At 56.2% G+C, this 12,757-nt stretch overlaps 2 protein-coding genes across 2 annotated transcripts; both read right to left on the bottom strand.

Moving 5' to 3' along the window:
• Positions 1–682: 682 nt before the first annotated feature.
• On the bottom strand, positions 683–7,707 carry EEF1AKNMT (eEF1A lysine and N-terminal methyltransferase). The gene is made up of 8 exons (XM_030953440.1): positions 7,512–7,707; positions 5,952–6,699; positions 5,076–5,275; positions 4,365–4,560; positions 3,616–3,759; positions 2,833–3,042; positions 2,366–2,497; positions 683–1,063 (listed from the first exon to the last, which is right to left on the bottom strand). The coding sequence occupies exons 1-8, from the start codon at positions 7,662–7,664 to the stop codon at positions 789–791; spliced, it is 2,058 nt and encodes a 685-aa protein (XP_030809300.1). The 5' UTR covers positions 7,665–7,707; the 3' UTR covers positions 683–788.
• Positions 7,708–8,026: 319 nt separating this feature from the next.
• Positions 8,027–12,162, bottom strand: ITPA (inosine triphosphatase). The gene is made up of 8 exons (XM_030953293.1): positions 12,011–12,162; positions 11,873–11,930; positions 11,617–11,681; positions 11,037–11,110; positions 10,414–10,445; positions 9,705–9,820; positions 8,576–8,652; positions 8,027–8,312 (listed from the first exon to the last, which is right to left on the bottom strand). Exons 1-8 carry the CDS (start codon positions 12,071–12,073, stop codon positions 8,192–8,194), a joined length of 606 nt encoding a protein of 201 aa, XP_030809153.1. The 5' UTR covers positions 12,074–12,162; the 3' UTR covers positions 8,027–8,191.
• Positions 12,163–12,757: the final 595 nt, after the last annotated feature.

Raw genomic sequence — 12,757 nt, 5'->3', positions numbered from 1 at the left:
CCACACACACCCACAAGCAGCCTTGGAGCAGGCCCGGGGCTCTGCAGAGACACCAGGAGTGCTGGAGACGCAGGGAGAGGCACCCACAGAACAACAGGAGCTGTGCTGAAGGGCAAGGAGAGGCAGAGGGTGGGAAAACAACGAGGACAGACCCAAACCCACAGCTCTGCCAGTGCCAAGCACCTTCCTCATGCCACAGCTGCCTCTCGGGCTGCACAGCCCCGCACCGTGCTGGAGCCATTCCTCAGGAAGGGCCCTCCCTTCCAGCAGGCCCAGGCTGGCATCAGGCAGCAGTGCCAGCCATGGTTACCCTGCTGTGGCCCACAGGAGGCCTGTGGTGCCCGAGCAGAGCAGCAGCCCCCTCAGAGGACGAGCACGGTCAGAGGATGCAGCAGCCCCCTCAGAGGATGAGCATGGCCTGCAGCAGCCCCTCAGAGGATGAGCATGGCCTGCAGCAGCCCCCTCAGAGGACGAGCACGGCCTGCAGCAGCCCCGTCAGAGAGCATGGCCTGCAGCAGCCCCTCAGAAGAGCAGCCTGCAGCAGCCCTCAGAGGAGCACGCCGCAGCAGCCCCTAAAGGACAGCACCGCCGGCCCGTCAGAGGAGCAGCACGGCCTGCAGCAGCCCCCTCAGAGGAGCAGCATAGCCTGCAGCAGCCCCCTCAGAGGAGCAGCACGGCCTGCAGCAGCCCCCTCAGAGGAGCAGCATAGCCTGCAGCAGCCCCCTGAGAGGAGCAGCATGGCCTGCAGCAGCCCCCTGAGAGGATGAGCACAGCCTGCAGCAGCCCCCTCAGAGGACCAGCACGGCCTGCAGCATGTCTGCCAGCGCGTAGGAGCTGTCCCAGGGCCGGCCCGGCTGGCGCAGGGCCCCCTCCAGTGCCCGTGCCCGTGCCCCCAGCTCTGCGGGGCTGCGCCGGCCCGCGGGGCCCGCCTGGCACAGCAGGATCTCGTTCACCTCGCCCTGGATGCGGCGCGCGTAGAGCAGCGGGAACACGGCCCTGAGGGCGCCCAGCACCGACTCCTTCAGCTGCGCATCCCGGCACACCAGGTTGAGCACGAAGACTCCTGCAGCAGGGAGAAAGGAGGGAGCTCAGAGCAGCCTGTGCACCCCACTGTCACTGTGACATTTATGAAAAATCCCTTTGCCAAGCTTTTTCTACGAGAAACCTCAGAAAAGAAATGCAAACAATAATTATGTGATTGCTTGGAATGTGCTCTGGAGGTTGCTTACCAACAGGTGCATCTTTGATTGGTTCCATGTGAATTGTTTTTAATTAATGACCAACCCCAGCCAGCTGTGCCGGACTCTGAGTCTGTCACAAGTTTTGATTATCATTCTTGTCTAGCCTTCTGATGTCTCCTTTCTCTTTCTTTAGTATGGTTTTGGTATATAATTCAATATAATATAATATGATATGATATGATATGATATGATATGATATGATATAATATAATATAATATAATATAATATGATATATATGATATAATATGATATAATATAATATGATATAATATAATATAATATGATATGATATGATATGATATGATATAATATGATATAATATAATATGATATAATATAATATGATATGATATAATGTGATATGATATGATATAATATGATATATAATATGATATGATATGATATGATATGATATGATATGATATGATATGATATGATATAATATAATATGATATAATATAATATGATATGATATGATATGATATGATATGATATGATATGATATAATATGATATGATATAATATGATATAATATATATATATAATATAATATAATATATTATATTATAATATAATATAATATAATATAATATGATATAATATAATATAATATAATATAATATAATATAATATAATATAATATAATATAATATAAGTCATATCATATCAGCCTTCTGAGAACTTGGAGTCAGATTCTCATCTCTCACCTCATCCTGGGGACCCTCACTACACTGCAATAATTGGTGATCACACCCCACCCTGCCACCCTGTGCCACCCTGCTGAAAATGTCTCCCTCACTGGAATCCCCTTGGCCCCATTCCACATCCCTGCTGCCACACGGGTGCTGGGTGGCCACGAGATCTGTTCTCAGGTATTGCCCACACCTTCTGCTTCCAGAAAACTCTGCTGGCCACCCTGGGATGTCTCAGCCTGTCTCAGGCCATCCTGCTGTCACAGTGCCCACTGAAACACCCAGATGCAGGACCCCCAGGAGAAGGGGATGCCATGCAGCAGTCCTGGCTGTAGCCAGTATTCTCCAAGATGAGGAACAGTGGCACAGCCCCAGCTCCACACAGAACCGACCAGCCTGGGCACGGGGACATGGCCACATCTCCCCTCCTACCTTCTGGCTTGAGGATGGTTTTAACTTTCTGCAGAAAGGGCTTCTCCACAAAGGCTGGGGGCGGGCAGCTCATCCCCACCGTGAGGTCTTTGCTGTCCACATCAAACATGATGGCATCATACTGAGCTGGTGCTGCAGGACAAAGCACAGACAACTGTTATCATCTGGGACAGAGATGAGCTACACACGTGGGAAGACCAAAGATGGGATGGTCAAGATACCCCTCCTGCCATGTTATGGGTGACTTCTCTGCTGGGGTTTCTCTTTACAAGCCCTTGGTGCTGGGGGAGGCAACAACCTTTACACAGGTTGGCAAGGACAGGCTGTGAGCTGCAGAGACCTGGTGAGATTGTGACACACGGCAGGAGATGGGCAGGAAGGGGAAGCAGGTGGTGACAACAACTCTGCTACCCAGCATGGCACCCACTGGGCTCGATGGGGCTCCTGAGATGCTCTGCTGATGGTACCTTCAGCTGCCAGCTTGGCCACGTAGTCCAGGCCATCGGAGACGTGCACCTGCATGCGCTCACCCTGGCAGAACCCGAACCAGCGCGTGGCCACTTCCAGCATGGAGGGGTCGATCTCCACCACGGCCACGCGGGCCTGAGAGAAGTAATCATGGACAAAGAGGGGCAGGCTGCCCCCGCCGAGCCCCACCACCAGCACTGCCGGCTCTCCTGCCAACCAAGAGCACCCAGTGAGCCTCCAGGATGCCATAATCCCACTGCTCGTCTGTCATGGACATAGTTTATGAAAAATCTGTTTGCTAGGATTTTTCTCCTGAGAAGCTGAGAGGTCTCAGAAATGAAATGCAAATAATAATTATCTGCTGCTGTGGAATGCAATAGGTGCATCTTTGATTGGTCTCATGTGGTTGTTTTTAATTAACGGCCAAGCAAAGTCCAGCTGTCTCGGACTCTCTGGTCGGTCACAAGATTTTATTATCATTCCTTTCAAGCCTTCTGATGAAATCCTTTCTCCTATTCTTTAGTATAGTTTAGTATATAATTTTCTTTTAACATAATATAGATCATAAAATAATAAATCAGCCTTCTGAAACATGGAATCAAGATTCTCATCTCTTCCCTCATCCTGGACCCCTGCAAACACAACCACACTCATCCCACCCACCATCCCCAAACCACTTCGGGAAGGGTGCACAGGGCACCTTGGCCAATAGAGCCTTTCCCCAAGGGGCTGTGGCGTGGGGACACTGCCCCAGCACAGCCTCCCACTGCTGGCCTTGTCACCTGGGAGGGCGTCGGGGCCCCCCAGCAGGCAGAGCCCCGCAACCATGGCCTTGTGGTGCTCACAGCACAGGTAGCTCTTGTCAATGGCTCCAGGGGGCTCTGTGGGGCTGGGCTTCTTCTTGTCCTTCCTCCTCTTCTTCTGGCCTGAGTAACAGAAGACACCAGTCAGTAAGGCAAGGAGGGAGATGGAGGTGTTTTCTGGGAACAAGCCACGTCCAGCCCTGTCCCACCCACGGTGTAAGAACACTCCAACGTGTCACAGACATCTTTTATGAAAAATCCTTTCCTTAGGATTTTTCCTCCTGAGAAGCTGAGAGGCCTCAGGAACAAAATGTAAAAAATGGTTATCTGCTGCTGTGGAATGCAACAAGTGCATCTTTGATTGGCCCATGTTGGTTGTTTCTAATTAATGGCCAATCACAGCCCAGCTGGCTCAGACACAGAGTCCGAGCCACAAACCTTTGTTATCATTCCTTACTATTCTATTCTTAGCTAGCCTTCTGATGAAATCCTTTCTTCTATTCTTTTAGTATAGTTTTAATATAATATATATCATAAAATAATAAATCAGCCTTCTGGAACATGGAGTCAGATCCTCGTCTCTCCCCTCAGACCCCTGTGAACGCCGTCACACCCAAGGCTGCTCTAGGGCACGACAGGCAGGTCCCTGCAGGACTTCTGCCTTCCTCCTGTACTGCTCTCACTCTCTGTCACCCTAAAAAATCAGCCTTGGCCCCTGCCCCGTGTACCTGGGAGAGGTGTGGGGGCCAAGAGCCGAGCCTCAGACTGCACCACGTTCCTGTTCTGGAGGAAGATGAGGCGGCGGAAGTAGCAGCTGCCATCTCCCTTCACGTCCTCCACCACGAAGTCCCCGCTCAGGGCGCTGCTGCCACGGTGCCGCACCGCCCGCACCCCGATGTCCCCTCCCACGGACAGGAAGGGCACCTGCAGGGAGGACAGGGCTGCTGGGCTTGGCTTTCCCACTGTCCTGACTGAGCCAGGACGAAGCAGACACAAGAGAGGAGGAGTGGGATGCCACAGGAGAGCTGGGGATCTGCACTGGATTCACTCCCAACACACGGAGCAAACACAGCAAGATTTTTTGCAAGAGCTCAGATGTGTGGAGTTGGGGTAGGAAGAAGACAGAAGGAACAGAAGTTAAAGCCAGGATTAAGACAGGGAGCTGGATCCTTTTAGGATTTCTGGATCTCTGCTTTTCTTGTGATGTTGGATTTTGGAGGGCAAGGACTTTCTACTGAATCCTACCACACAAGCACCTCAAATCCTGCCTCCAAGCACAGACAGACAGCTGGAGGGAAAGCCAAGAGGAGCTGCACCTGAGGCCCATTGCCTGCCCACCAAGGCACCCAGCTCGGTGTCCCTTGGAGAAGAGGGTTTCCCTGTGGGCAGAGCCAGCCTGGCCCTGTTTGGGGAAGCCCAGCTGGGCAGTGGGGGCTCACCTGCTGCCGGGCAGGGAGGCCCGGCGGGGCCAGCTCCATCACCTTCCCCGAGAGCTCAGCCTGGATGGCGGCCATGCCCTCGTAGAGCTGCTCCCTGTGCAGCGCCACCGTCAGCAGGCGCCCGAAGCCCGCGCTGGCCGCCAGCTGCCGCCGCCCCTCCTCCGTCCCAAAGAGCCACTCGGTCTCCCTGCCCTGCGGGACTGCAGAAGGGGCTGCCATCAACCTGGGCTGCTCCTGGCCTGGAGCCTCCAGGGGAGGAGCCGCAGGGAATGGCAAGACGTTTAAGGGAGGTAGCACTGCTTGGCTAGAGCCAGGATCTCCCCTGCTTTGGGCAGGCTCATGCAAGAAGCTGGAAAAGCCACATCTCATTAGAAGGGGGGGGTCCAACAGGCCCCTGAGCTGTCTCCAGGCTATGTTAAGCCCTGGCTTTGCAGGCATGCAGGGAGGGAACTGCTGCTGGCAGAGGCTGACACATCTCTGTGAGTGCAGCCCCAGCAGTCTGGCCCTGCAAGCCAGGACATCCACACAGAGCAGCGATGCCTTCCCAGCTGCAAGGTGCTAACTTGGCTGCCACCAGCATCCAGGCAGGAATCACCACCTTGGAGACAGGGCAGGCAGTGTCCCTCTGCCCAACAAGCTCCTCTGTGCCACATCTCTGCTTGCACCACCCCACTGCAAAGCCAGGACTAAAACAACACCCCAACTGCAAAGCACATACCCCATCACAAAGCCAGGCCTAAAACATCAGCCCAACCCCACACAGGTGGGTTATTTCCCTCTCCAGCCCCCAAATTCAACAGGCCCTGAAGGGCTGGCTGCTTTGCAGCTCCTGGCCAGGGCAAGCACCTGGCTGCAGCCTGCCCAGGCTGTACTCACCGATGAAGATGGCAAAGTGATTGTCCCGGGAAGGTTTCACCGAGGGGCTGTCCACCACGTGCAGCGTGTAGCGAGGCTTCCCGCTCTCTCTGTCACACAGATCCAAGGAAACCTGTTCCCTGCAGGGGGTTTTGCTGATCTGGCTGCAGAGCAGGGCATAGTGCTGCCTGTCCCTCACCGCTGCCAGCAGCCGCTCCGCGCTCTCCACCCGCAGCGGCCTGTCCTGCTCCTCGGGGCAGATCTCCAGGATCCGTGCTGCTGAGCCAGGCACCTTCCTGAACTTGGTCATCACATACACAAAGACTGGCAGCACAAACTGCTGCTTGTCCCCACTGCTGGCCACCTGGTGCACACGTACCACCCAGCCTTCCTGGGAGAAGTACTCCACAGCTTTCTTCAGCACGTGGGCTTGAGCCAAGGAGACGCAGAGGTAGCGCCCTCCCACCTGCAGCACCCGGCTGATCTCAGCAAACATCTGCTCCACCTTGGCTAAAGTGGCCTCCTCCTCATCGGTCAGCAGGGCATCCAGCGTGCCTTTGTCCAGGACCACTTGGAAGTGGGCATCAGGGAAGTCCATGTGGAGCATGTCCATCAGCAGGTAGCTCATGCTGGGCCGGGTGCCGGCGCTGCGCTCCCGCATCTGGCGCACGGCGGCGTCGCTGACGTCGATGTTGACGATGTCCTGGCACATGCCCACGTCGTACATCTGCTCGCTCAGCTCCGAGTTCCCACAGCCCACCACGAGAACCTGGGCAGCAGCACAGAGCAGGGAGATGGTGACAACACCATGGAAATACCCCCCCCCAATTTTAGGAGCAAATGCCAGATGTGTGTGGGAGCCCTCTGTGGAAACCACACCCTTGGGGCCTGCAAACTCACTCTGCATGGCCCAACATAACTGTCCACAGGGAACAGTCCCACGGCAAAGAAGTGATGTGTCTGCTGCATGTTTTTTTGAGAATGACCCCGGAGTTTTAACGCCCAGAGCTGCCCAGACCGGGGCCACTCAGGGATCTCTCCTGTCCTTTTGCTAAGGCACACTGAGGGTTTCACATCATCTGTGTCAGTCCTCACACACAGCACCAACTAGACTGGAAAAGACCTCTGAGAATGGGGAGTCCAAGTGATGACCAGACACTACCATGGCAACCAGACCACGGCACTGAGTGCCACATTCCATTTCTCCTTAAACATCTCCAGGGACGGTGACTCCACCACCTCCCTTTAGACAGTCCATTCCAATGTCTAAGAAAGACAGTGGAATGAAGAAGAAATTCATCCTCTGAATGTCCACCCTAAACCTTCCCTGGCGCAGCTCAAGGCTCTGTTCTTTTATCCTGTTGCTGGTTGCCTGGCAGAAGAAGCCGACCCCCAGCTGGCTACAAGGTCCGTTCAGGGAGTTGTAGAGAGCGATAAGGTCAGACCTGACCTCCTCTTCTGCAGGCAAAACCACCTCAGAGCTGGCGGCAGAGGAGCTCTGGGGGACACAGCGCTGGCTGCCAGCGGAGGGGACGGGACGGGCGCGGAGGGGACACAGCGCTGGCTGCCAGCGGGGCTCACCTTGTCGCGGGGCCGCACATACTTGTGCAGAACGGGGCAGAGCTCCGGGAAGGCCCCGTACCACTCGAAGGGCCGCTGCCCGCGCTGGCGGAAGAAGCGATCCCAGTAGCGTGCGGAGCCGAACTCGGCGGGGCTGCGGGGCAGCAGCTCCATGGCCGGGCCGGGCCCCGCTCCCGCCGCCGCCGCGGCCCCACGTGTGCGCCGCGCTGACCGCTTCCGGCTGCGCGGCACGGCGCGCCCGCCGCCCATTGGCTGCCTCCGCCCCGGCCGCTCCCCATTGGCTGGCGCCTCCGCCCCGGCCACCGCCCATTGGCTGTCTCCGCCCCGGCCGCTCCCCATTGGCTGCCTCCGGCCCGGCGGCTCCGCGCTCCTGCAGCGGCCCCGGCGCGCCCCCGCCCGGTCGCGTTCCCGTTCCCGTTCCCGTTCCGAAGCCGCCCCCGAATCAGCACGGCGCAGCTTTAACAGCGCACACCGCTCGGCTCTGCTGGAGCAATACAAAGGAGAGCGAGGCAGCGGTGGGTTCAGAGGAGCAGCTTTAATGGCAGCCGCAGCAGAGGGAGTCTCTGCGGGGCTCCGTGTGACATGCACCCCGCCTGCCCGGGCAGGGCTCGGACACGGGGATCTCCGGAGCTCCTTTCCCAGCCCAGGAATCCTGTGTGGCTGTGTGAGCTCCCTCGGCGCTAGCTGGGAGCGGGGCGGGGCTCTGGAGAGTCGCTCTGAAGAAAGAAGGCGGAGAGCTCGCTCAGCGCCCGGTACCGGTGTGAGATGGAGTTCTTCACTGCCTTGGGCATTTCGGCGTAGCTGCGGGGGACACAAACAAGTGTCAGTAGGAAGGACACTACAGCACATCGCTGAAGCACCGAGAGCTCCCCTCTGCCTCCCTGCTTGGCTCAGGGAGGCATCTGTAGTGACAGAACCCCTGATCCGGGGGTTTCCCATCACCCACCGTGTTCTGATCCAGGAGAACATGTCCCCCTGATGCCCTTCCTCATGAGCAAGTTCCCCTGGACACCCCTGACCAAGGTTTGCCTTACACCAAGAGCTGTAGGTAAAGCACCACTTACGTCTGGTTGTAGCCATTTGGCTGAAAGCAGGGATCCCAGCCAAAATCCCGGGGGCCCCTGGGCTCCACTATCACTCCCTGCCATGAGAAAGCACAGAAAAACATTAAAAGAACACAAAAAAGCACAAAAACCCCCTTAAAGACTGCACACCCTTGCAGTTACATTTTAAACACAGACAGAGACACGCAGCCACAGCTCACAGTGCAGCCACCACAGGCCCTGCAGGGGCTGGGACGTGACCAAAGTCAGCAGCTCCAAACTCACACTGCCCTATGGTGGCAGTGCTTTGACCTCTCCAAATAGCAGGGCTAAGAACTGTTATACAGAGGGAGAATTTGCTAGGAACTAATATTTAAATTTACTAGGAACTAATATTTAAATGAATGCATTTACTAGGAACTAATATTTAAATGAATGCATTTACTAGGAATTAATATTTAAATTCCATTTTACACATTCATTCTTTTATCTTGACTTTTTAAAAAATCAAATAATTAAACCATATATCCCTACATTATCCAAATCATTTGTCATCAATACACTTTCAATTAACCTTCCTCTGCATTTCCTAGTCTCAAAAACAACAACCAACAATCATCACCACTCCATAACCAGCCCCAAACAAACACAGAATTAACCCCAGAACTAACCCACCCCCCTAGGAAACCAAACAAAAATACAAACCATGATCATAAATCATCAACCAAGAACTAACCCACCCCCCTAGGAAACCAAACAAAAATACAAACCATGATCATAAATCATCAACCAATCACCCACCAAATTTTCTGTTCTTGTAACTTATAGAAAGCATGACACTGAAGATGTCAAGATGGCTGCCCCACACACCCAAGGACAAAAGAGTCCTAACCTCACTGTTAGTTTTTGCTAGGTACACACATGCAAGTATCCATGCTCCACACAATTCCCTAAGAACTGAACACAGAGGGAGATGGGGCTGAGCAGGCTGAGGAAACGCTCAGCGAGCACCCCTGAACAAAGGCTGCGCGCCAGCACCCACCTGCCACCAGCTGCGCCCTCCCCAATGACCCAGAGGCCACCCCAGTGTCCCCAGCAGGGGCACAGGGATGGGGGCAGCAGAACCCCCCTCCCAGCACACAGCACCTACGTGGGTCTGCCCTTTGAAGAGCCGCACGGGCTCCTCGGGGTTGCCGCTGCTGAAGGCGAAGGTGCAGAGCGCGTAGGCAGACTTGTCCTCAAAGCCAGCCAGCAGCTTGTACAGCCCTGGGGGACACAGAAGGGAGCCTGCAGTGCCTGCTGCTCCCTGGGAGCACAGCACAGCCACCCCGTGCTCCACATGGCATCCCCAACGCCCCCGGGAGGTGACAGAGCTCAGGCACCAGCGTGTTCTCCGCTGCTGTGACTGAGGCCAGAGCTCAGATCTCATCTCCTGAGCCCTGCCATGAATGTGGCAGAGGAACTAACCCAGCACAACTAAAGCCCCTGGTGCTTGAAAGTGATCAGTGCTCATGTTAATGAGACCAGCACAGGATTTGCAGTCACACTCTGAGCTGTGGGCTCAAGGCACAGCAGGGGAGGGGAGCGTTGGTGGAGAAGGGCTTGCCCTGAAGCCACAGGGAGCAGGAGATCTTCCAGGCCACACTGAGGACAAACAAGATGCTCCCATGAACCCTGCCACCAGCCTGCAGAGGCAGGAGTCTGGGAATCCAGGGATGGACTACTGAGAAAAACAACATCCCGGCAAGGAGGGCACAGAGCAGGCTGGAGGAACCTGCTGCTTCCCCCAGCATGGGCAGGGAGCCACTTCAGGGGCACAGGAGTGGGTGACACACAGAGCAGTGACATGGGGGCAGTACCTTCTGGCTTGAGTTTCTCCAGGAACCATTTTCTGAAAAGGAAGGAAAGAGGGAAGATCAATTTTTGCAATTATCTCTCAGATATAAAGGCATCCTTGTGACATTATTGCTTACATGTTCACAGGCCTTTGAATCCCTCTCAGTGTGCTGTAAAATCACTCAATCTGGACTATTTACCAGGAAGGACAGACTTACCTGCTAAGCTGAAGGGGACACAGTGAACCAGCAGTGGGGTATTTCCTGTATCCTAGTTATTATGTATATAAATACATTATAACTTTGTTATCTTCTGGATTAAAGCTGTCCCTAGGAGAACCTATGGGGCACTCATGGCAGAGTCCAGCTGAAAGGCTTTGGTGCCTTTACAGCTCTTTGGACAGCTTCCCAAGCTGCCAGAGCAGGCAGCACAGATTAAAATCAGTGCCAAGAGCCCAGCTCTGTCTGTCCATCCCTGCTCTGTGATTTACCACAGGGCTCAGGGAGCTCAGTGCAGCCCCTGGGGTGCAGGATGAAGGGCAGGGCACAGCAATCACCTCCCTGACCCCAGTGCTCCTGCAGTGTGGAGCCCACCCTGGCAGCCTGGGCCCTAACCCTGGCACAGGAAAGGGGAAACAGCCACTTACATGTAGGGTCCTGGGAGGCCCCCCAGGGCATTGAAGCACAAGCAGGTGTCCTCTACTATAACAGGTCCCTGAACCTACAGTGACAGCCCAAGAGAAGAACATCAGACCTAAAGGAAGGCACTGCCCCCAAACCCATTCCCTTGCTCCCGCCCATCCTCATGTTTCCACTTGATATCAAAGGCAACGCACACCAGACAGACACAATGAAACCCAAACTGCCCCCAGGCAGGCCAGAGAGGCTGAACAACAGCAGGGAAGGCTTCACATGGACAAAAACAGGCAGAGCTGAACGCTCCCTGCCATCCTGGAGGACAAGGAAAGGGAAAGCCTGCGTTCCAGAGGCATGGCCGCAGGACACCCAGCCCAGAGCCGGCTCTGGAATGTTCAGCAGACATCAAACTCTGTCCTGCAGCCACCGGGCCTGAAGGAGCTTCTGTGACCTCCCGCTGCTGGAGGGACACAGCATAAACCAGCACAGCCGGGTGACGGGAGAGCAGCGGGAACGGCTTGGATCCTTCAGTGTCCCTGCCTGGGGTCCCTCCACACCCATCCCGCCGGAAAAGGAGAAGGAGCGAGTGACCTGCCGGGCGGCTTCGCGGCACTTCTGCACCGAGATCTCGTCTGGCTCCCCCTGGTACTCGGGCACTGCGGACACGGGGACGGAGCGGTGCTGAGCACACGGCGGGGCAGGGCCGGAGCGGTGCTGAGCACACGGCGGGGCCGGGCAGGGCCAGAGCGGTGCTGAGCACACGGCGGGGCAGGGCCGGAGCGGTGCTGAGCACACGGCGGGGCCGGGCTGAGCCCTCACACCCCGCCAGGCCCTGCCAGCAACTTACGGTCAATTTTCTTCGCCACCAGCGTGTAGGGAGAGGACTCCCCGAGGATCTGCGTGACCTGCGCAGGGAGAAGGGAGTGACAGGGCAGGGAGGGACGGAGGCAAACCCGCAGGCCCGGCCCGCTCCCGCCGCCCTCACCTCCTCCAGTTTCTTGGCGTTGCCTGTCACGAACACGACGCTCCGCCGCGCCGGCGCCGCCATGCTGACCGCGCGCTCGGCCCCTGCGCACCCGGCCGCCAATCAGTGCCCACGGCGTGCCGCGCCCTGCAGCGCTCGGCCAATGGGGAGCGCGCCCGCCCCGCAGCGTTCAGCCAATGGGAAAGGCGTCCGCCCACGCCAGAGAGGCGGGAACTGCCGGCCCGCGGGAGGCGCGCGGAGGGCGGGGCGGTCGCCATGGTAACCGGCCCCTCACGGCCCCCGCCTTCGGAGCCCGCGCTGCTCTTCCTGAGGTAAAATCAGCTGGAGTCGGGGAATCAGTAAGGGCATTGTGCTCCAAGCTCTGTTGCTGCTCAGCCTCCCACCTCAGGCGCGTCTCTGTCATCGAGTTTCCTGTGTCGGAGCCATTAAGTTCCGTCGTTGTTGGTTTGCTGTTGGCGGCGCCTCTCACAGCCAGAGCTGTCCCTTGGGAACGTCTGTCTGGCCCAGGACAACCCCAGCACTGAGCGACTTGAACCTAAAACTGATCAACAGCCAATTCTAGCAGCTGGGGCAGTGCACTGATGGTTGCCTTGTGGCAGCTCTCCCTGCCCTGCAGCAAAGCCTCCAGGCTCAGTTCTGTCGGTGGGGCCGCTGTGGAGCCCGGCAGGAATGGGGCAGTGCGGGTGGGCAGCAGGCCCTGGGAAGGAGCAGCAGCAGAGTCCCAGCTCTCCCAGCGGGTACCCAGGC

This window comes from Camarhynchus parvulus, chromosome 8 (assembly GCF_901933205.1).
Source record: "Camarhynchus parvulus chromosome 8, STF_HiC, whole genome shotgun sequence".
Taxonomy (NCBI): domain Eukaryota; kingdom Metazoa; phylum Chordata; class Aves; order Passeriformes; family Thraupidae; genus Camarhynchus; species Camarhynchus parvulus.
Note: the sequence above shows the minus strand (reverse complement) of the source record. Positions and strands in the feature narration are given on the sequence as shown.